The sequence below is a fragment of the Tursiops truncatus genome, chromosome 6 (genome assembly GCF_011762595.2).
Source record: "Tursiops truncatus isolate mTurTru1 chromosome 6, mTurTru1.mat.Y, whole genome shotgun sequence".
Classification (NCBI taxonomy): Eukaryota; Metazoa; Chordata; class Mammalia; order Artiodactyla; family Delphinidae; genus Tursiops; species Tursiops truncatus.
This window is the reverse complement of record NC_047039.1, coordinates 50,767,862-50,792,286: the sequence shown is the minus strand read 5'-3', so window position 1 is coordinate 50,792,286 and position 24,425 is coordinate 50,767,862. Positions and strand designations below refer to the sequence as shown.

The window sequence follows — 24,425 nt, the reverse complement described above, 5'->3', positions numbered from 1 at the left end:
TTTCAGTGAAAAAACAATTTTAGTCTGAAATACACATTTCAGTTTGAAAACCAGAATTTTCAAGTATGTATACAGTATTTAGAATTTTGTAGATGATATTCATTTAGATTATGCCTCATAAAATACATAATGACTGAAATTGATTTTCACCATGTTAAATGAGAGCCTTTAGTTTCTTTAAAGAATTTCCTCTGTGATTAATTGAATTGATAATATGCTAAAAATACTTTATATAATATAAATATGCAATTTTATAATGTTATGACTCATATTTGCTCAGTGGTTTATTTTATTATTAACTATAGCAGGGGTCCTCTGTAATCTTATAAACCTCCGTTGTATAATGTTGTTTCAGGAACTATGTAAATTTTATTAGCATTTGTCCTTGAAATAGTTATTATTTTCTCAGGACTCTGCTAAGTAACGTGCAGATAGTATCTCACCTAATCATTAAAATAATTTTGAGATAAATATTATTATCCATAATTTGCCGATGAGGAAACCAAGGCACAGAGAATTTAACTTGTCCCAGATCACAGAGCTAGTAATTGGTGTAACAAGGACTGAACCTGGAGATGTTTATTGATGATGATAATAGTAAGACTTTTTTCTATGAGAAGTATCATTTCCTTTGAATGCACTTTAACAATGACTCCAATCGTATACTTTAATTACAAGTGTTTCATGGTTAACTATGAAAATACTTTTATTTGTTCTTTCAGTGGCCCCATTTTTAAATTAGTAAAGAGTACATTATAATTTAAGGGGCTAATCAAAATTTATTTACTGTCTGAATGTATTAGTTTTAGTTTTCATTAATCTGAGACTTAGTTTTGTTTCAGATATATTTAACTGTGCTCAGTTACAGGAACCAACTTTAGAATATTACATTTATAATGGAATGAGCGTAACTTTAAATGTCTCAGACTTTGGAGAAAATTATCTAATTATATGTTTATATTTGTGACATGATTAGGTGACAGTGTTTAATTTTAGAGGGAATTTTACCCCGATGTGGGGCTATATGTTCTAAATCATTATAACTTTCTGTTTGTAAGAAACATCTAATTAAGTTGCTCAAGTTTAATATGGAAGTTTAGTGATATTTTACTGTTACATCACTAATTTAACATGCTATTTCAGAAAACACCAGTGTTTACTAATCTTAAAATGAGCATTTTATTTTAGTGTTTTAACAATTAAAGGGTTACTTAATGATTGACTTTGTAGTGCTTTGATCTTATGGAATGCTGTCAAGTATTATTTTCTATATTTTAATTCCAGAAAGGTATATAGGGTAGTATTAACCTCTATAAAATTAGAGTGCCTGAAACTATAAAGAGTTAAAACATATTTGTCAGTTTTGTCTTCTGATTAAAGAAACCTCACAAAATTCCAAAATGTTGTTAGGGAAGTATATGTACTTTACAAGGATTATTGGAAAACCACTATGGTAGATGAAACAGGATGCACATTTATAGTGGCTTTATCTTATTCAGGAGTAAAGGCAGATTATCAAAGTGGACCAGAATCATCAAGCACACTTCTGTGGTGGAAATAGAATTCATTTGTTTTTCTGATCTAAGTCCTGTGACACAGAACAGACATAGAGTCCTTGTGGAATTCAGAAAATCTTTTGTCTGTGAAGAATGTGGATTTAGGGCTTCTATGCTGTGTCATGGCTAAAAGTCTTAAAAAGAGGCAAATTTAATTATGAAGGGGGCTTGATTAAATCCCCTGAATCAGGCAGATAAGTATTATGATGTTACTGTTAGCTTAGGAAATACTAAGGCTCTTAGTGCTTATTCTCTGGAAGGGAAACAAATCATTGAAGCCTTCTTTCCCAAGGGGTTGGATAAATGATAGTGATTAGATTTAACTGAATATTACATATACCTATATATATAGATATTTTAACCATTCTATAAAGGGTTATATAACTGAGTAATCTCCTACCCTTTGTTTAGTAGAGTACATTAAAAAAATCAATTTCAATTACTATTGTTATGATATCCTGTATATAAATTTAAACTAAGATTTCATGATGAAAGCTGATCTTAAGAGAATTGTGTCAGTTGCATTCTTAGATAAATTTTATATATATTATGTTGAAAGTAATGGAAAAATATTAATAAGAAAAGAAAAGAGTGTTTGTTACCATTTTGATGTATACCTTTCAAAAATTTCAGTATACATATTTACATATTAGTAATGTGTATACCATATTTGTATTTTAAAATATAGTATCATGTTTTACAGTATTATAGTACCCCTTTTTAAAATTTAGAAATATATCGTGCCGTTTTAAAATGTCAGTAAATATAACTCATTTTTAAGACAGGAAAGAAAGAAAACAAAGAATTGCTTAGACATATTTTCTTCTCATTAGATCTTTTAGAATGAAAAGTATTAATTAAAATATGCATATATAAGTTAGGGAAGGCTTTGGAAGAAAACTTTTAAAATGAATTATAGCTGTATAGATAAATTTATTTTAATTTGTAGTGTGCAAACTCAATATTTTTCTATAAGATAGTGATATACGTTTATCATATCTTTATACTGACAAAAAATCAAATGACTTGCTCTGGTTTTTTATTTTTTGAATTATTAGAGTTTTTATTTATTTTTTATTTTTTTATTTATTTTGCACTACGCGGGCCTCTCACTGTTGTGGCCTCTCCCGTTGCGGAGCACAGTCTCCGGACGCGCAGGCTCAGCGGCCAAGGCTCATTGGCCCAGCCGCCCCGCGGCATGCGGGATCCTCCCAGACCGGGGCACGAACCTGCGTCCCCTGCATCGGTAGGCGGACTCTCAACCACTGCACCACCAGGGAAGCCCTATTTTTAATTTTTAAAATAGATCTTTATTGGAGTGTAATTGCTTCACAGTAGTGTGTTAGTTTATGTTGCACAACAAAGAGAATCAGCCATATGCATACACATGTCCCCATATCCCCTCCCTCGTGAGCCTCCCTCCCACTCTCCCTATCCCACCCATCTAGGTCATCGCAAAGCACGGAGCTGATCTCACTGTGCTATGCTGCTGCTTCCCACCAGCCAATTATTTTACATTCGATAGTGTATATATGTCGATGTTACTCTCACTTTGCCCTGGCTTTTCCTCCCACCACATGTCCTCAAGTCCATTCTCTATGTCTACCTCTTTATTCCTGCCCTGAAACTAGGTTCATCAGTACCATTTTTTGTTTTTGTTTTTTTTAAGATTCCATATATATGCGTTAACATATGGTATTTGTTTCTCTCTTTCTGACTTACTTCATTCTGTATGACAGACTCTAGGTCCATCCACCTCACTACAAATAACTTAATTTCGTTTCTTTTTATGGCTTGGTAATATTCCATTGTATATATGTGCCACATCTTCTTTATCCATTCGTCTGTGGATGGACATTTAGGTTGGTTCCATGTCCTGACTATTGTAAATAGTGCTGCAGTGAACACTGTGGTACATGACTTTTTGAATTATGGTTTTCTCAGGGTATATGCCCAGCAGTGGGATTGCTGGGTCATATGGTAGTTCTATTTTTAGTTTTTTAAGGAACCTCCATACTGTTCTCCATAGTGGCTGTATCAATTTACATTCCCACCAACAGTGCAAGAGGGTTCCCTTTACCCCACACCCTCTCCAGCATTTGTTGTTTGTAGATTTTCTAATCATGCTCATTCTAACTGGTGTGAGGTGATACCTCATTGTAGTTTTGATTTGCATTTCTCTAATAATTAGTGATGTTGAGCAGCTTTTCATGTGCTTCTTGGCCATCTGTGTCTTCTTTGGAGAAATGTCTATTTAGATCTCTTGCCCATTTTTTAATTGGGTTGTTTGTTTTTTTTAATATTGAGCTGCATGAACTGTTTATATATTTTGGAGATTAATCCTTTGTTCATTGACTTGTTTGCAAATATTTTCTCCCATTCTGAAGGTTGTCTTTTCTTGTTTATTGTTTCCTTTGCTGTGCAAAAGCTCTTAAGTTTCATTAGGTCCCATTTGTTTATTTTTGTTTTTACTTCCATTACTCTAGGAGGTGGATCAAAAAAGATCTTGCTGTGGTTTATGTCAAACAGTGTTCTTCCTGTTTTCCTCTAAGAGTTTTATAGTGTCCGGTCTTACATTTAGCTCTTTAATCCATTTTGAGTTTATTTTTGTCTGTGGTGTAAGGGAGTGTTCTAATTTCATTCTTTTACATGTAGCTGTCCAGTTTTCCCAGCACCACTTATTGGAGAGGCTGTCTTTTCTCCATTGTATGTTCTTGCCTCCTTTGACATAAATTAGGTGACCACATGTACATGGGTTTATCTCTGGGCATTCTATCCTGTACCATTCATTGATCTATGTTTCTGTTTTTGTGCCAGTACCATACTGTCTGGATTACTGTAGCTTTGTGGTATAGTTTGAAATCAGGGAGCCTGATTCCTGCAGCTCCACTTTTCTTTCTCAAGATTGCTTTGGTTATTTGGGGTCTTTTGTGTTTCCATACCAATTGTAAAATTTTTTGTTCTAATTCTGTGAAGAAGGCCATTGGCAATATGGTAGGGATTGCATTGAATCTGTAGATTGCTTTGGGTAGGATAGTCATTTTCACAATGTTGATTCTTCCATTCCAAGAACATGGTATATTTCACCATCTGTTTATGTCATCTTTGATTTATTTCATCAGTGTTTTATAGTTTTCTGAGTACAAGTCTTTCACCTCCTTAGGCAGGTTTATTCCTAGGTATTTTATTCTTTTTGTAGCAGTGGAAAATGGGAGTGTTTCCTTAATTTCACTTTCTGATTTTTCATTGTTGGTGTATAGGAATGCCAGAGATTTCTGTGCATTAATTTTGTATCCTCCAACTTTACCAAATTCATTGAATAGTTCTAGTAGTTTTCTGGTGGCATCTTTAGTATTTTCTATGTATAGTATCATGTCATCGGCAAACAGTGACAGTTTTACTTCTTTTCCAATTTGTGTTCCTTTTATTTCTTTTTCTTCTCTGATTTCTGTGATTAGGACTTCCTAAACTATGTTGAATAAGAGTGGTGAGAGTGGACATCCTTGTCTTGTTCTTGATCTTAGTGGAAATGCTCTCAGTTTTTCACCGTTGAGTATGATGCTTGCTGTTGGTTTGTTATATATGGCTTTATTATGTTGAGGTAGCTTCCCTCTATGCCCATTTTCTGGAGAGTTTTTTTTTATCATAAATAGGTGTTGAATTTTGTCAAACGCTTTTTTTGCATCTATTGAGATGATCATATGGTTTTTATTCCTTAGTTTGTTGATGTGGTTTATCACATTGATTGATTAGTGTATATTGAAGAATCCTTGCATCCCTGGGATAAATCCCACTTGATCATGGTGTATAATCCTTTTAATGTGTTGTTGGATTCTGTTTGCTAGTATTTTGTTCAATATTTTTGCATCTGTATTCATCAGTGATGTTGGTCTATAGTTTTCTTTTTTTGTGACAACTTTTTCTGGTTTTGGTATCAGGGTGATGGTGGCTTCGTGGAATGAATTTGGGAGTGTTTCTCCCTCTGCAATTTTTTGGAGAGTTTGAGAAGGATTGGTGTTAGCTCTTCTCTAAACGTTTGATGGAATTCGCTTGTGAAGCTATCTGGTCCTGGACTTTTGTTTGTTGGAAGGTTTTTTATTACGGTTTCAATTTCATTACTTGTGATAGGTCTGTTTATATTTTCTAATTCTTCCTGGTTCAGTTTTCCTTGGAAAACTGTACCTTTCCAAGAATTTGTCCATTTCTTCATGGTTGTCCATTTTATTGGTATATAGTGTTTGTAGTAGTCTCTTTTAATCCTTTGTATTTCTGCAATGTCAGTTGTGATTTCTCCTTTTTCATTTCTAATTTTTTTTTTTTTTGTGGTACGCGGGCCTCTCACTGTTTTGGCCTCTCCCATTGCAGAGCTCAGGCTCCGGACGCACAGGCTCCGGATGCACAGGCTCAGTGACCATGGCTCACGGGCCTAGCCGCTCCGTGGCATGTGGGATCTTCCTGGACCGGGGCATGAGCCCGTGTCCCCTGCATTGGCAGGCAGACTCTCAACCACTGCGCCACCAGGGAAGCCCTTCATTTCTAATTTTATTGATTTGTGTCCTCTCCCTTTTTTTCTTGATGAGTCTGGCTAAGGGTTTATCAATTTTGTTTATCTTCTCAGAGAACCAGCTTTTAGTTTTATTGATCTTTGCTCTTGTTTTGTTCGTTTCTATTGCATTTATTTCTGCTCTGATCTTTATGATTTCTTTCCTTCTACTGACTTTGGGTTTTCTCTGGTTCTTCTTTCTCTAGATGTTTTTGTGTAGGGTTAGATTGTTTATTTGAGATTTTTCTTGTTTCTTGAAGTGAGATTGAATTGCTATAAACTTTCCTCTTAGAACAGCTTTTGCTGCGTCCCATAGGTTTTGGCTCATCATGTTTTTGTTGTCTTTTGTTTCCATGTATTTTTTAATTTCTTCTTTGATTTCTTCAGTGATCTCTTGGTTATTTAGTAGTTCACTGTTTAGCCGCCATGTATTTGTATTTTTTTACAGTTTTTTTCCTGTAATTGATTTCCAGTCTCATAGCGTTGTGGTCAGAAAAGATGCTTGATACGATTTCAATTTTCTTAAATTTTCCGAGGCTTGATTTGTGACCCCAGATGTGATCTATCTTGGAGAATGTTCTCTGTGCACTTGAGAAGAAAGTGTATTCTGCCACTTTTGGGTGGAATGTTCTATAAACATCAATTAAATCTATCTGGTGTATTGTGTCATTTAAAGCTTGTGTTTCCTTATTTATTTTCTGTTTGGATGATCTGTCCATTGGTGTAAGTGGGGTGTTAAAGTCCCCTACTATTATTGTGTTACTGTCGATTTCTCCTTTCATTGTTGTTAACCTTATGTATTGAGGTGCTCCTGTTTCGGTTGCATAAATGCTTATAGTTGTTATATCTTCTTGGATTGATCCTTTGATCATTATATAGTTTCCCTCCTTATCTCTTTTAGCAGTCTTTATTTTAAAGTCTATTTTATCTGATACGAGTCTTGCTACTCCAGCTTTCTTTTGATTTCCATTTGCATAGAATATCTTTTTCCATTCCTTCATTGCTCTGGTTTGTAATATTCAGTTATAATTTATTTCTTCGACTGATGATCCAGTATTTAAGTCAGACTAGAAACTGACTTTTTAAAGTGTCCAAAGGTGATTTCATAGTTGTTAAAATTCTAGAATAAATTCTAGAATAAATTGTCACATGTAGTAATAGGACTGTATCAGTCAGTATACTGTGTGTAATGTCACACTAACAAATGACTCCAAAATTTCAGTGGCCTTACAACAAGCGACTTCTCACATATCCCACATACTCATATAGTGGATCAGCTGTGCTTCTGCTTCATGGGTTCCTCACTTTGTAAAAGGCTGATAGAGCAGCCCCTATCATGGACACTCTTGGTCTCATAATAAATGTCTCTCTATAGGACATTCCTGGTCTTCTGTCTGCTAGGACGTGGCATTATTTTTTAAATTCTGCTCACATTTCACTGGCCAAAGAAAGTAACTTCTGCACTCTTGATTTTGACAGGACAGGGAATATATAATCTTTCCAGAAGTGGCACCACATGGTCAAGCCAAATATCAGTGAGACAGGAGAGTATACTTTCCCCTCAGGGAGGTGGAACAAATACAGTCCACTACAATAACTAATTATTTACACTTTATAAAACACAGAAAAGATAGAGAATCTGTTTTCTAGTAAGCTATGTTGACCAAATTTTGTATAACTTTACATTTTAACATCTGCAACTGTTTTCCCCTAGTTTGTTAAGAGGGTTGAAAACAGGGGGCCATGTGTCTTGTTGGAACTTTTTTCTTTTGCTATAGAGTTCTTATTAGTGTAAAAAGATTGTTCAGCATGTTATTCTGCTTTCCTTTAAATAGACTTCAATGTTCTAGACCCGGGGTCCCCAACCCCTGGGCACGGACTGGTACCAGTCCAGGTAGGAATTGGCACACAGCAGGAGGTGAGTGGCGGGCGAGCAAGCGAAGCTTCGTCTGCGTTTACAGCCGCTCCCCATCACTCCAGTTACCGCCTGAGCTCCGCCTCCTGTCAGATTAGCAGTGGCATTAGATTTTCATAGGAGCACGAACCCTACTGTGAACTGCGCATGCAAGGGATCTAGGTTGCACACTCCTTATGAGAATCTAATGCCTGATGATCTGACGTGAGCTGAGGTGATGATGCTAGCACTGGGGAGTGGCTGCAAATACAGATTATCATTAGCAGAGAGGTTTGACTGCACAGAGACCATAGTAAATCAACTGCTTGCAATCTCATATCAAAACCCTATCAGTGAGTGGCAAGTGAAAACAAGCTCAGGGCTCCCACTGATTCTGCATTATGGTGAGTTGTATAATTTTTTCATTAATATTACAATGTAATAATAATAGAAATAAAGTGCATAATAAACGTAATGCATTTGAATCATCCCAAACCATCCCCACCCTGGTCCATGGAAAAATTGTCTTCCACAAAACCGATCCCTCATGCCAAAAAGGCTGGGGACCACTGTTCTAGACTATTAAGACTGTTAACTGTGTTTCATGAAGCATTTTCTCGGCTCCAGAAGCCTTATGCTTGGCATTTCAAGGAGTCACCACTAGATGGTGATCTCGCTCATTTAGAAGGATAGGACGGCTGTGTGTTTCTCTTCAGGTGAATGGGTTGGTTACAAAGGGACCAGAAATGTAAGCCATACTAATGTTGTGGGAAGAGTCTTTATAATCAAAATGATACTATTTATGAGTATGTATATACATATATATAGATGTGTGTGTGTGCGTGTGTGTACACAAACGCATATCCTCACACAGGAAAATTCTATTTGAAGAAAAGCTACAAAATAATGTTTTACCATATTAAGTTACTTCCTCAGAGTATATATATATATTTTCAACCGTTATTCCCCAAACAGAGAGACAAGTTTTCCTAAGCACAGTTTCTCAAGAAATTGTACTGAGGCTTGGGTCCATCTGACTGCTTTTTCCTAATACTTTCTTTGAATCTACTAACTGTTGCTGAAACTGTGGTTGTTTTATTTATTTATTTATTTCAAAAAATTTTGGGGCCGTGCCTCGTGGCATGGAGGATCTTAGTTCCCTGAGCAGGGATCAAACTTGTGCCTCCTGCAGTGGAAGCCTGGAGTCTTAACCACTGGACCACCAGGGAAGTTCCAAACTGGTTGTTTTAGATGTGAGCCTTCAGCTTCGTTTTAGCAACCTATGTGTTACTCAGCCTCAGTCTCTTTTTCTGTAATTAATTGGAGTGGAGAGGGATTAAAATTTTTATATTTCATTTAGACATGTTAAAAATTAACTTTTGTGGTTCATTAATCACAGAATGGGAAAGCTGGTACCCACCCTTTTACTTATTTATTTAGAAACCTTACTTAATGATTATTACCAGTGGTAACTTTGTTCTAACCTTTTTTTTCCAAAATAACTCAACATAATAACCAATTTGTTATTGGTAAAAATCTAAAAAATATGTTTGAAACTATAGACCAAATAGCGTAGTTCTCCTTAAAAAAATGCTAACTTCAGTTGTTAATGCACTTTTTGGTGCTCCTAAAATAATAGATAGTTTTCATTATACATTTCTGTCGTGACTCAAAGCTTATGGCTTTCTGTCATATGAGTCAAAAAACTTATAGGATTTCATGTAGTTATTAGTAGAAATAGAAAATATATGGCTAGGATGCTACATTTATATAAAGTAAATATTTAATATATACTCTCGGCTTGAGTTGTGTAAAAATGAATTTGAGATAATAGTCTTTACCATACTAAGGAAAATGATGTGTCACAAACCAGTTTTTTCTAAAATCCCTTTTTATCTAGTTTATCACTGAATCGTGATTCTCAAAGGTGAAATCTTATCAAAACTTCGTTAGAGCCTAACTGAAGATGTAAATGAGTGGTTGCATTATGGCCAGAATGATCTCTTGTATTCATTCTAATTTGGCAGTTATAGTTTGTGTGTATGATCCCTGAGACAGATAAGAGAAAGCTGCTGTATGGTTGGGAATCGCACAAAAGCTCGTAGTGAAGAGTAAAGCAAATTCTGGTTGAAAGAAGTTTGGGGGTTGGGAGTTCACTGATTCAAGCGTTTCCCCCAAGATATAGTGATGCAACTCTGTGGAGTACTTATAAAAATCATATGCAAGGAAAAGTCTAGTTTTCTGACCGTATCTGGGCTATATGTACCTTTCTCATCTTTTCTCCTGTCATTGTCAATAGCTCCTTATCTTTATATGTAAGTTACCTCTTGGATTTCTCAGAACATGCCATTTTATTCTGCTGAGAATGCTCTTCACAACACTGGTCACCTGGCTTTAATACAAGATGCTTTTTAAACTACATCTTTCTAGATAGGAAGTCATTTCCAAGAGGAGTATATTCTTTGTATTTCATTAATTTATATATCATACTGCTAGTTTTGAACTCTGGCTCTGTGTAATCTAGGCAAGTTACTTCAACTCTGCCTCAGTTACCTCATTTGTAAAATGGGAATAATAGTATTTACCTCATAGAGTTGTTATGAGGGCTAACTGTGTCAATGTCTGGCGTAAGGTAAGTATTCAGGAAGTGGTAGCTATTATTACTGTTGCTACTATTACTACTATTTATGGCAGTGGTATGGATAGGCATAAAATAAATGTATCTTGAATGAACAGATGAATACAGTAGAGTCACATCCTATGCTGAGGTTAGGTTTTAGGATCAGCCTATAAGGCTAAAATCTTGTATAGTCAAAAGTATCTTGGGGCTTCCCTGGTGGCACAGTGGTTGAGAGTCCGCCTGCCGATGCAGGGGACGCGGGTTGGTGCCCCGATCCGGGAAGGTCCCACACGCCGCAGAGCGGCTGGGCCCGTGAGCCATGGGCGCTGGGCCTGCGCGTCCGGAGCCTGTGCTCTGCAGCGGGAGGGGCCGCAGCAGTGAAAAAAGAAAAGAAATGGCTTAATCATTTTTCCACCAATAACTTCAAATATCCTGTTAGATTTCCTTAGGGATTCTTTTTTTTTTTTTTTTTTGCGGTACGCGGGCCTCTCACTGCTGCGGCCCCTCCCGCTGCGGAGCACAGGCTCCGGACGCGCAGGCCCAGCGCCCATGGCTCACGGGCCCAGCCGCTCCGCGGCGTGTGGGACCTTCCCGGATCGGGGCACCAACCCGCGTCCCCTGCATCGGCAGGCGGACTCTCAACCACTGTGCCACCAGGGAAGCCCTAAGCCATTTTATTTTTAAATTCCTTTCAGCTTACCCAATTCAATAAACTGTTCCTATTTGTTTTATTTCTTTAAAAAGTCTTTTCTGGAGCGGCCAAACTAGAGATGCCATATTCTAGACAAACCTAAAACAGCCAGGTTTTCTTCCATGTTGGACTATCTTACCATTCTTTCAGTTGGATACCAAATGAAGAGATTGCTTTACATTCAAGGGCCAAGTTAGATGAAGGTACATTTTTTTTTTTACAGGAGAATCACTCTCACTTTTACCTCCTAGTTCGAGTATTTGCAGTAGTAGAGATATTTGGGATGTGAGGGCAACCAGGTGAAACAGCCGGTTTTATTGTAGTTGCCATTTGCTTTGTTCATGTCACCTATTGCAGGCTTGCTGTGGATAAACGTTTATGGCTTGGAGCAGTATCAGAACTATGGTATTTGAATTGCTGCTCTCCATCTCTCTTTCAGTTGCCTTCCTTTCCCCCATCTTGTCTCCCTTATCCCTTTCAGAGTAAGTATAATGGAATGCTTTTAAGTCAAATGCAACTCTACTTTTATATCTCAGATTAACAAATTTCAGTACTAATTACTAATTCTTCTGTTACTATAACATTATAATGTAGTCTGTATGGTGGCAGTGCTTTAAGAGTGGTATTTTTAGATTAAATTAGGCACATTGATTACTTTTTACATAGGAGTTAAAATCTCCTTAACAGGAGGATTTAGATACAAGTGCTGATATTGTAGAGGTTGATATACTGTTGTGAGAGCGTAGAGTTCCTGTAATAAATATTTTAAAAGTTGAGGCATATACTAGGCAACCAAATTTCAAGATCTGCAGGGAAAGTTCATTGCTGATGCTAACTTATAAAGGAAAGAGACATAGAGAACTCCTTTGCCTTTTGAAAGGTTAAAAAAAAAGCAGCAGCCCAATGTGGTCCTGAATTATATAAAATTCTGTACTGCAGTAGCATGCTGTATAATTCTTCGTTACTATGCAAATATTTATTTCTTATTTCATTAGTACATAAGTGATGACAGTCATCCTACTTTCACGCAGGGAATCCTGAATTGTGCATGCTTTGATTTTTGATGTTAAAGCAGTGCCATTGTATAACACTTACGTCCTTATTGGAGTGTATTTCAATATAAATAGAAAGCAGCCATTTAAATAGTCTGAAATGCCTTACTGACCTTACCGAGAACTCGATACATAGGTGAAATACTAGTTTTATATTTCCATGGGGACTTCCCAGTTAGTGGATTCTATGGAAAATCTGGAGAAATGGTTACTGCTGTTGTGGTGCAGGATAAAGAATAAGGTTGTAGACACACAGATACAGAGACCAGAGTACTGGTTACCAGAGGAGAAGGGAGGTAGGGGGAGGACGAAATGGGTAAAGGGCGTCAACTGTATGTTGATGGATGGAAACAAAACTTTGGATGGTGAGCATGCTGAAGTGTGTATGGACATCTTCATACAATGTTGTACACATGAAACAAGTGTGACCTCAACTGCAAAAAGATTAAGGGTTTAGATTTAGAAGACCTGAGCTCACATTTTGGAGTAAACTTTTCTGATTCTTAGTTTCCTTGCATGTAAAATAGGAATGATAATGTGATCTATCTCACTGGACTATGAAGAACCAATTGAGTTAATGTAACTATTAAGTGCTTGTATGATGATGATAATATGGTTCAGTTGTCACTCAAGCTATTTTTCCCCCCCAGGATTTGGGGGAAATAAGCTTTAAAAATAGCAAACATTTATTGCACGCTTACAATATGACAGGCATGGTTCAAGAACAGGCCTAGTGCCTTCATGCAAAGGTGGAATGCTCTGGATTGAGAAATGTAGGAAATGTCTGTGGTTCAGAATTTTCCCCTGTGAATATACCTCTGAAATTAAGATAGAAATCAGTGTGAAATACTTAATACAAAACAATTCACCTGATGAATACATTTTTTAAGAAAAAACTCAGATTTTGTTTTGTCTACATTTAAGTCTAAAAAAACCCTGTTTATTTTTCTAATTTAAACTTTTTTTTAAGATTTTTTTTCATGTAGACCATTTTAAAACTGTTTATTGAATTTGTTACAATATTGCTTCTGTTTTATGTTTTGGTTTTTTGGCCGCGAGGCATGTGGGATCTTAGCTTCCCAGTCAGGGATCAAACCCTCACCCCCAGCATTGGAAGGTGAAGTCTTAACCACTGGACCGCCAGGGAAGTCCCTTCTAGTTTAAAATTGACCTTCAGATTCTCTTAAATAATTGATTTTTACTCAGCTGATATTGGATTTACTTTTATTAATATTATTTAATATATAACATATTCAAGACTTCAAGATAGTCATTTAAATTCTGTAGTACAATAAAAATATTAATGTAAAGGTCTTTTAATTATTGTATAGGATTATCTACCCTATTCAATTACATCACAAAAAGAATTCTTGAAATTGAAAAATTCTTCTGACAATAAGTTCTTTTTATTTAAATGTCAGAAATCCAACTATGTGAAGCCCTTTATAAATTATTCATATTTTCTCAATTCTTAGTAGACATTTGTTTTAGGTAATTCTCAAATGATTTAAAAGCAGTATTTATATTCTAAATGTTATTTTTCTGCAACCTAATTCATAGCTTGACTCATTTAAAATATTGCCAGGGAATTCTGAAGCTTTTTGGACCTCCACATAGCTAAGGATTGTCAACTGGGTGAAGTTTTTAGAACCTGCTGAGTAGTCTGTGGCTGATAAAGTCTAACAGAAGGACTTACTGTATTCCATCCGTTTATTTCTTAGCTATTCATTGAGAGAACACAGAGGTCATATAAGAGCTGATTTTATTATAGCAGCATCATGGTGGCTGTCACCTGCAGCTAGTTTCTGTCTCCTGAGGCCTGTAGTACAGCCAAATGCAGTTTGTTTTATACTCTGAGAAAATATTACTGCCACATTACTGCTTACATGCCATGTGTCACAATAAATCTAGCTGCTGCTTGTCTGTTCTGTACTTTTCTGAGAGTATTTTCCTGTTGAGAGGACTCTCATGGTTCTCTTTATCATCCTTCTCTTTTTTTGTCATTTAAAATGTCCTTTAACTATTTCTCTCCCAGTTTACCTCATTATTATCTAGCACATTTAGTCTACCAGAGTTTTGTAGTACTGTGTGAGGCTTGGAACAAACAGCATTAAATATGTTTTGAACACTTTTATGAGGTTCCTTTTCTTTCCACTATATTTTACTATTGATCACTTTCAGTTAGTTTACTGGGAAGGATTAACTTTTTTCCTTTTATATTGATGGAATTTAAGAGAACGTTTTCAAAGGAACATGTGAGAATGTGGTGCCAATAATCATAAAGCATACAGCAAAATCTTATAGCATACTTTGAAATTTTAAAGGTGCATTTTCATTGCTCATCCGCTCCATTTTTTCACAATCATCTACCATATGGCCTATTTATAAAAGTGACTTATTTTATACTTTTTTTTGTTAATGTTATTTTATCTTTTTCAAGTGTGATACAAATAGTTATTTTAAACAATTTATGTATGTTTATACATATGCATATATATATAAGCGATGATGTAGAAATAATATAGAAACTCATAAGTTGCCACATATAGGTGGGGATTTAAAGAAGACTGTAATGACACTACATGTAGGAGTGTAAGTATTGCATTAATTATGCATAATAAATTTATGTAGCCTTTTATGGTTTATAAGACACTTTCACATCTGTTGTCTTACTAGATGTGTGAGTCCTAACAAGGGCTGTCATTTACTGAACCCTAAAGTGGGTAAGTTATTTGATTTTTAACTTCGGTTTATTAATGTCACCTATGTTTTGCATAGAATTATTATTAGAAAATAGTAAAAGATAATGTCCTTAAGAAAACTTAAAATTGCAGAAATTTTAATTCAGATTATCCATATAAAATATAGACTACCAAAACTGAAATTTATTCATATATTAATTTTACCACATACTAACATCTTTGACTATTGTATATTTATTGTAAATTCTCTAATTGCTTATCTCATAGATTTTCAAGCTTTATTATAAAATATGTCATTCTTTAGTTTCATCCCTAAATTGTGTACCCAATTGTAAATTTGGTGGTTGTATCATTTTAAATTTATACTTTCTGTGGCAGCCTGTGTAGTTTGACCTACCCAGCAGCTACTAATTCTTGATTAATATAATTTTCTAGTTGTCACATTATAATGGTAGGGCTGAAGACAGTGCCATTTCCTTTTCCAACATTAGTTTTAGTGCCCTGAGATGTTTTACCCAATTTATCACAATCTAGGAATGTTTATTCAAAAGTTACAGTTGGACAGTAGTAAAATTTTAGAAAAAAAATGTTACAGATTTTTTTTCTTAACCTAGGAAATGTAGCTTAGTTCTTCATAACTCTTGTGTTGTTGTCTTGTCTTACATTTTCTATGACTAACTTTTATACCAAATTGAATAAGCCATTAGCTTTTAGTCTGTAGGAATGTGGATCCATAGATATTTCCCATTAGACAAAAGAAAATCTATAAAAGCGATATCTCTCGGGGCTTGGTCTTCCTAGCTGGCCTAATGGTCTAAAGCAGTGTAGTACTGTACTCTTATGAGAAATAACTCTGTTGGATGATTCCCTTAACATCCAGAAATAATAATTGGAGAGTTGTGTACACTCTTTCAGGGAACTTTAACTTTTCTACTAAATACCACATTTATTAAGCAAATATTCTGATTCAGGGAATTCATGTTATAAATTTTATACTTTTGAAACTATTACTGAACAAAATTATAAACCTTGTATATCTTGTGTCATTTAAAATTAGAGCTTGCTGTGAAATAATGAGATATACTACATTTAGGTTGCCATGTTGTTTTGATTTTTTTTTTTTAAGAACTTCTCTTCAAAAAACACCTCCAGGGCTTCCCTGGTGGCGCAGTGGTTGAGAGTTCGCCTGCCAATGCAGGGGACACGGGTTCGTGCCCTGGTCCGGGAAGATCCCACATGCCGCAGAGCGGCTGGGCCCGTGAGCCATGGCCGCTGGGCCTGCACGTCTGGAGCCTGTGCTCCGCAACGGGAGAGGCCACAACAGTGAGAGGCCCGCGTACCGCAAAAAAAACCCAACCAAACAAACAAACAAAAAAACCACCTCCATTGGTGATTGTTGCACAGCTTTGTGAATATAATAAAACCCACTGAATTGTACACTTTAAAAGTGTGAATTATGTGAATTATGTCTCAATAAAACTGTTATTAAAAAATTCCACTGTACAAAATGTTTTCATAGGTGCAAAGTAATAGAATTTCAATTTATATTCACAATTAAGTTAAAAAAATTGTTAACCTTAATAAATGTTTAAAGCTTTAGAAATATGAAATTATGTATGACTTAAGAAAATAATTTGTTCTTATTCAATAGTAACATATGTTTATTATAGAAACTTCAGAAACTCTAGATAAGAAAAGACATTTTAAAAATGTGTGGGTATTTTAATATCCACATCTATCCTGTATTCTGTCCCTAAGCTTTCTCTGTACTTAACTACTTCCTTGGTATCCATACTTTTCCTGCCAGCTTTCATTATTTATTTAAAATTTATTATTTTTGGCTGCGTCAGGTCTTAGTTGTGGCACGCGGGCTCTGTAGTTGTGGCATGTGGGCTCTGTAGTTGTAGCATGCAGGCTTAGTTGCCCCGCAGCATGTGGGATCTTAGTTCCACGACCTGGAATTGAACCTGCATCACCTGCATTGGAAGGCGGATTCTTAACTACTGGACCACCAGGGAAGTCCCATTGCCAGCTTTCATTAGTAGTACATAGCTTTTCATGACCATCTTAGGAAAACAACCAGTTGTAAAACTATCTTCTTATAAGAGTAAAAAAGCATTGAAAGCATTGAAGAGTAAAAAAGAGTGAAAGCATTGGCTTTTTTTCCTGGACTATGAGAGGTGTACATGAGCAATGAGATCATTATCTTAAAAGAAATACAATAAATATCTTGCAGAGTAGCTTCTGAAATACAGTAAGCTTGGGATTTTGCTGTAAAATTTTGCTTTAAAACATTTTGGATTTAAAGTGAAAACTTGGAATGTTTGATAAATAGTATTGTGGCATTGGTTCTTGTGTAGATGGTATATTTTCTTTTAAACTTTTGTTACCATTTTTAGCATTAACTTTCTAGCAGCTAAAATTGTTCAAAACATAGTTTAAAGGTAAATGCAGTATCAGGCTTTGAATTTTTTTTTTTTTTTTTTTTTGGTAAATACTAAGACCTGAGTACAAAATGAGGGCTGTGTTGTGGATTAAGTGAAATATCTTAAGGCTGTGCTGTTCTGATAACTGAACCTGAAGTGACCTTTCTCAGACACAATTACAGAGCTGTATGTTTTTCCTTTAATTTCATCAGGGGTTTAATTAGTATACAAATAAAACTTCCCTTATCTTCCTTTCTACCTAATTGGCTTGTCTTCGCTTATATATGAAGTATGTGAAAGTGGGCTGTAATTAGGGTGACCGTGTTAACCTTTTTTCCTCAAATGTACTGTTGCCTAAAGGCCTCAAGGCCTAAAAACAGTGCTTTGGATTATTGCTTTGCAATCGCTATGGTTGTCCCATAGGTTTTCTCATGAGCAGAAGGGCTTTGGGTGCTGCAGGTTCCCACTGCTTAACAGGATCTTCATTCTTCTCCCCACTAAATGTTTATTGATTATCTTGCTGTTCCAGGCTCAGCCTCCAACAACTTAATATCAGGTGACAGTCAGGAGAGTTCTCCAAGTAATTAGAGTTGAGCATTGGGGGAACAATTAGGAGCAGAGTTATTAAACTTGATTTATCCTATTCTCCCCTGAACAGTTTCTTGGATATCAGGACATCACACTTTCACAGTCTGCCCTGGTTGAGAAATTAGTGGCTAACCTGCTTGCTTATCATCATTGCCTAGCTGCCCAGAGGTGCACCCTCTTGGTTTCAGTCCTTCAGTTGGAAATATTAGAGTCCATAAAGTTTATCATGGGTTTTAATTAGATAAATCTGAACGGGAGAAAAGAAAAGCTGAAGTTAAAATTTTATATGTGTCTAACATATATTACATATGGTATAGGTACGTATGTATATACATCATATATATACACACACACATGAATTTGTTTTTCTTTTTTTAAAGCTTAGTGTTAGGATTTTTAAGGATTCTACTTTTGTCGTCAAACACAAAAATGTGAACATCAGAGAAAAGACATATTACTGAATCACTTTTTATGTCTTGGTGTTTTGCATACATCACCACGAACCTTAGGACTCATTGATGTATATAGATTCCATTGTGATGTTCCTCAGCTCTTTAAAATGAGAATGCTGTGTCCATAAGTTATATAACTATGATTATTCTTTTTTCAAAAACTGTTATCTCTTCATTTTTACACTAAGGAAGTATGATCCGTATCACCTATTTATACCATTTTTTTGTTTGTTGTCTGTAATTTCAGTCTTAGAGTAGGCTATTCAGCTGTACCTCTGAAATAGTGCAAGCTTTAGAAGAGTTTGGTGGCTCCCTGCCATTGCCCCTGAGAGAAGGAGATGAAAGCTGATGGGAACTGGAAGATTTAGATACATAGTGGAGATTCTAATTCTATGAGTTATATCTTCTTTGGAAGGAGATCATAGAATTGCTGAAAAGTCAAGTATGGTTTTATAGTGATTTTAAGGTCATGGGTTCTCTCAGATTGGACCAGTGAGCTTCGCTCTGGGTGAGGCTGGAATCAATATCCTGAACACCCCTCACAAATATACACCTCTACTCATAAGAACTACTGAGCAAGAGAATTTGAATGGAGTGGCACATTCTATTATTTCTGTTGGAAAAAGAACTCAAGCTTTATGTGTAACTGGTGGTGGATCATTAATTTTATATTCACATCTGAAAAACAGCATTTTTTATTACCTGAAAGATGTCAGAAATATTGCCTTTAAAAGGACTCAAATGGGTTTTATTTTTTCAAAGAAAGAAATCTCATGATACTTCAGTGCCTTTAAATATCTTAACATTGGCACAAAATGAGTAGGTTTAGCATGGCTTTTCAAATCTATTCTTTGTTGTCTTTTTAAGTTGGTTTGAATCAGTGACTATTTCCATAGTGGGATATACTTAAAGATCTGTTAGTACTAAAGATTTAAAATAAAACATAATATCTAAAAAATAGTCACAGTTTGCTTATTTCTAGTTTCTTGACTTGTATTTGTCTGACAGCAACTTGACTGTTTGAAAGTGAAATACTGAATTAAATTTCTTTTAGCATTTAAAAATACCTGGTTTAAGGGTAAGCTGGGATGAAGTGAGAGAGTAGCATTGACATATATAAACTACCAAATGTAAAATAGATAGCTAGTGGGAAGCAGCTGCATAGCACAGGGAGATCAGCTTGGTGCTTTGTGACCACCTAGAGGGGTGGGATAGAGAGGGTGGGAGGGAAACGCAAGAAGGAGGGGATATGGGGATATATGCATACATATAGCTGATTCACCTTGTTATACAGCAGAAACTAACGCACCATTGTAAAGCAATTATACTCCAATAAAGATGTTAAAAAAAAAAACACCTGGTTTTGCTTTCAATTCATATTGTTCAGAGTGAATTAATTATTTTAGCTCCACGCAGGCAGCTTGAGTTTTTATACTACTTATTGTGAGTGCATTAAAATAATATTATTGGAAAAGTTTTAAACATGAAATTATTGCATCTTGGTTGTTCTTTACTGGGTATTTGAAGCATAGTTGTGAATGTTAATGTGTGGCTACACTCTTAGAAAGAAGAAAAAATATTATGTGTATGCAATCAATTATTTAGTTCACTGTCCAACAAACTTAATTGAAAAACTGGTTGATAAGCTCATATGCTAGAAATTTCATAGGCAAAGAAATGAGCAGATTTTTAGTGCTAAGAGATCCTCTGATCCCTATATTGTTTTACATCCTAGAATTTTAAATAAGAAAATACTCCTTGAACTTACGAGTTTTTGAGTCTAAGACCTTTAGCCTTAAAGTTCCAAGATGAAATTGTACTCTTCTATCTTGAAATTTTTGTGCTAAGTGAATATTTCAGATTAAAGCACATAGCAAATATCAACAAATTTTATACTTCTATGACTAGGAAAATATTTACGGAACATAATTCCAAATGCAAGTATTGTCTATAACTCTCTCTGTTGAAACATGTTGATCACGTTTGTGTTTTCTCTGACATGAGAGTTTTTTATGGGAAATAAGTGAATTTTATTTTCGAGTCCAGTGTGTTTGTTCACTGAGATGTGTATAGCAACATAACTGTTATTGATACATTTAAAAAGAGAGTAGTGGTGCTTTTAAATTTTGGGTTCCCCATTCTCTTAAAGGTATCCTAGTCTACCTTCCTCTCCATCACACACATACTTTGGCATATGATAGTTCTTGTTTTAAATAGACTCTAAATTTCATGTACTTTTTCCATTGAAATCTTTATTTTTTATCATTAAAAGAAAATGCAACCTGAGGTTTTTAATAATCAGATATTTTTCGTAAGAATAGAATGTATTTGCCTTGCAGTATTTAAAAAAACAAAACAGAGATGTATTTTGCAGCTAAACATTTTTCAAAATCTTATCAGTTCTATCATTTCTAATTAGTAAGTATGTAAAATTTTTTGCAGAAAATTTGTTAAACCTTGATGTGTAATGACCCAAGTCTACTTCTCAGTCAGTCTGTATCCTTCTTTGTTTAATAGCCTATGGCATAAATTGAAGTTAATTATCAGGGCTGACAGGTAACTCTGTTTTCTGTCTGCTTGCAGAGTCTCTCCGAGGCAAAGATGGAGCTGAGAAGAAAAGATCAATCTCTGCGTCAGCTCAATAGACATCTTACCCAGCTGGAGCAGGACAAGCGTCGACTGGAGGAGAACATCCATGATGCAGAGAGTGCCCTCCGCATGGCAGCCAAGTGAGCATTTGGACCTTGGGGAGATCACTTAAAACAGACAAAAGATCAATTCTTACTTTCATGCTCTGGGTTTTAGCCCTGGATAATACAGTGTTAGAAAACAAAAGTACAGCTGTCTCTCTTTGAAATTCTCTGATATATCCTCAAAAAAGAAAACTCTTAACATACTAAATGTATATTTTATTGAGAAACCTTAGAAAAGAATAAGTTTCTATATAACCTCTAATGCTGTGTATTTTAGGTTCTGTTGTAGCATTACATGTTTGAAATCAGGTTTTCATTAACTTGAGATATAAGACTCTTTATTTTAAAGTTTTGAATAGTTTCTCCTGTCATATTTCTCATCCCTTTCTGCCCCACTGCCTCCCAAATTTTCTTCTGCATATATTATACTAATATTGCAAGTAATATTTCCATAAAGAAATGTTAGTATATAATCAACATGTGTATTGTAGCATCTTTTTAAGTGCAGTAAAAACATATTGATCATGGAAAATTCATTTAATTTTATAGCTGTATATTCAAATATGTTAAATAGAGAAGAATATGCAATTTTCAGAGTGGGCAACTATGTAACTGTGATGAGAGTGTTTTTCCTTTTACCAGGTAATCAAGTTGACATACACTGTGAAGTTCAAATTGAATAGTTCTCTTGGGTATTTTTATTTGTTCCCCACATCAAATTTCATGGAGTACTTTAAGACAGTCCTTTTTACAACAGCATGGCTTAAAGAAAATCTATTTATGGATTAAACATCTAATTTTAATAAACTCAGTGTTTTCTAAATTTGGAATTCTGGATTCCTGTACTATTAAATACATACACACATATACATATATGTATGTATATATATATTTGCAAATGTATAACTATAACTTAACAATGTTTGGAGACAAACTCTTGTTAAGCATAACATAAGAAATATGAATGTAATGTGTAAACTAAATCATAAAACGGGCAGTTTGCAATCCTAGGATACCCACAGCTTTGTCAGTGGGCTTGGGATATTGCTCACACATAATGAAAAAATGCCACAATATTGGCATTTTGAATACCCACCAATACATTTTTGGAAAATTGTAAGGCTCTATAACAGTGCACTACCATATTGGTTATATGTAATTGTCATCTTAAAAAAATATAAGTTTGACTGAATCAGCTTTTTGCTGTCATTTTTCAGTCTCAGTTTCCTCATGTCAAATGAGAAGCTTAGCACAGGTAATTTTTAGTACATCTCAGAGCATTGAAAATTCTAAGATTAATGAAAACAAGATTATAAAACCTCTAGATTCATATTGTGCCTTCAGAATACTGCTGGTAATTCAGGAATTTGTCAAGTCTGAGATCTGTGACCATGGGCACATGTGCTTATAAGAAAGCTAATTTGAAATTTGGAGAGCTAATACATTATTTACAGTTTTCAATTTATAATTCACCATTAAAATTTTGTCTTCAGCATTCTCATCCCAACTTTTAATTTCATCATAAAGGCTAAACTCAATATACAAGGCTAGACAAGAAAATAGTAACTTTGCATATTTCTAGTCAAGGCCATAGAAGGTTTTTGTGTAATTATTATAGCACAAAAAACCCATGGAGAAGGGAAAATATTATTGTGCCCAGTATGACCATTTATATCTCCAGCACTAGTATTTCTAAAGTCTTTTTCATTAGGAGCCAAAAGAATGCACGTTTAGCCTTTTCAGCACATTGTAAATCAATAATGTAATCACATGATTTCTTTTTTTCTTTCTTTCTTTTTCACTCTCTTTTAACTTTGAAAATATCCATAAGAATTATTCCCCCCTCTAATTTTAGGCAGGCAGTATAACTGAAGATAAGAATTAAAAGCGGAAATATACTAGTGAATATTGTTAGGTTTTACACTTTAGGAAAAACCAACCCTTATTTTTCAGTAATAGTCACTTATACTAAAATGTGTTACAATTATAGTAAGGTTTGGGTTTTACTAACACCTAATCTTTATTTTGTTTCTAGGGACAAAGAATGTGTTGCTAATCATATGAGAACAGTAGAAAATGTGCTTCATAAGGTATTATAATTTTTCTTCAATATTGTTCAAATTGTATTATGACACAGTTCTCCTAGTCATTAATTTTATTAACTGTAAAGTACTTTAATTCATTTTGTAGATTTCTTTAAAAATAAATTAACAAAAGGATCCTTTCAAATGACTGAAAATTTGTATTGAACAATGCTATATTGCATAACTTTTTTCAGAATTCACTTTATGTATGTGATAAAACTATGAAAATAGTGTTTTCCCCAAACTGGTATAATTGCACTTGAGTTATTTGTGGTCTTTGCTGACTGAACTAAAGGTCATTAAGATTCATATATGTCTCATAATGAAAAAATGTTTGACCACACTGTCTAACCTCTTACCACTCTTAAACCTATTATCCTATATACATATATTGATATATAGAGAGAGACATAAAGTATTGTATTTGGCAGTACTCATATACCTTAACCTAGGCAGTAATGTTTTTCAAGTTGTAATTTACCTTTTTATAGGAATGTATTCTTAAAGTAGAAATTGAATATACTTAATAATAGTCTGTTATTTTCAATTGATTACTTCTGTATGATAAATTGACTTTTAGTTTATAGTGATGAACAGCATAATAAGGATATTACAATATTACTAAAAACTTAATATCATTAAGTATTGACTCAATACTGACTGTGTACTTTGTTAGCACTCCAGATTCAAAGATGTCTCATTATTTCATTATTTAAAAGTAGAGAAATGTTATTTGTTTCTGTTATTATTTAACAGACAATTTGTTGGAATAATGTAAATACCTAGTACTTTTAAGATATATGGAATTTATGAATGAATCATATTTAGAATAATTTTGTGAATCAAATTTTTTATACAATATAGTTTTAAAATCACTTAAAAATATCCTAAAAACTAATCCTGTTAAGGAAATACAAAATAACATCAATAAACATGTTTAATACATTTTAACATTTTAAAAACAATGGACCTCTGTATTCTTTGATATTGAAAGTGACTAGCAAAAAGTGACTCACAGAGAGTATTCTGAAAAAAGGAATCTAATACTCTGAGTGCTATTTTTAAGCAATATTATTTGAAATTGTGATTTCTCCTCCTTCCCACTTAAAAAAATTTAGCCTGTT

The 24,425-nt window shown here is 34.6% G+C and overlaps 1 protein-coding gene across 5 annotated transcripts in view; it reads left to right on the top strand.

Moving 5' to 3' along the window:
• Positions 1-24,425, top strand: part of CCDC171 (coiled-coil domain containing 171) — a 361,756-nt gene that overhangs the window by 235,412 nt on the left and 101,919 nt on the right. For all 5 annotated transcript variants that reach the window (XM_073806109.1, XM_073806110.1, XM_033858077.2 and 2 more), the window contains 2 exons: positions 21,108-21,253; positions 23,253-23,307. In XM_073806109.1, coding sequence (XP_073662210.1) covers positions 21,108-21,253; positions 23,253-23,307 — 201 coding nt within the window. The remainder of the gene's footprint in view (positions 1-21,107; positions 21,254-23,252; positions 23,308-24,425) is intronic.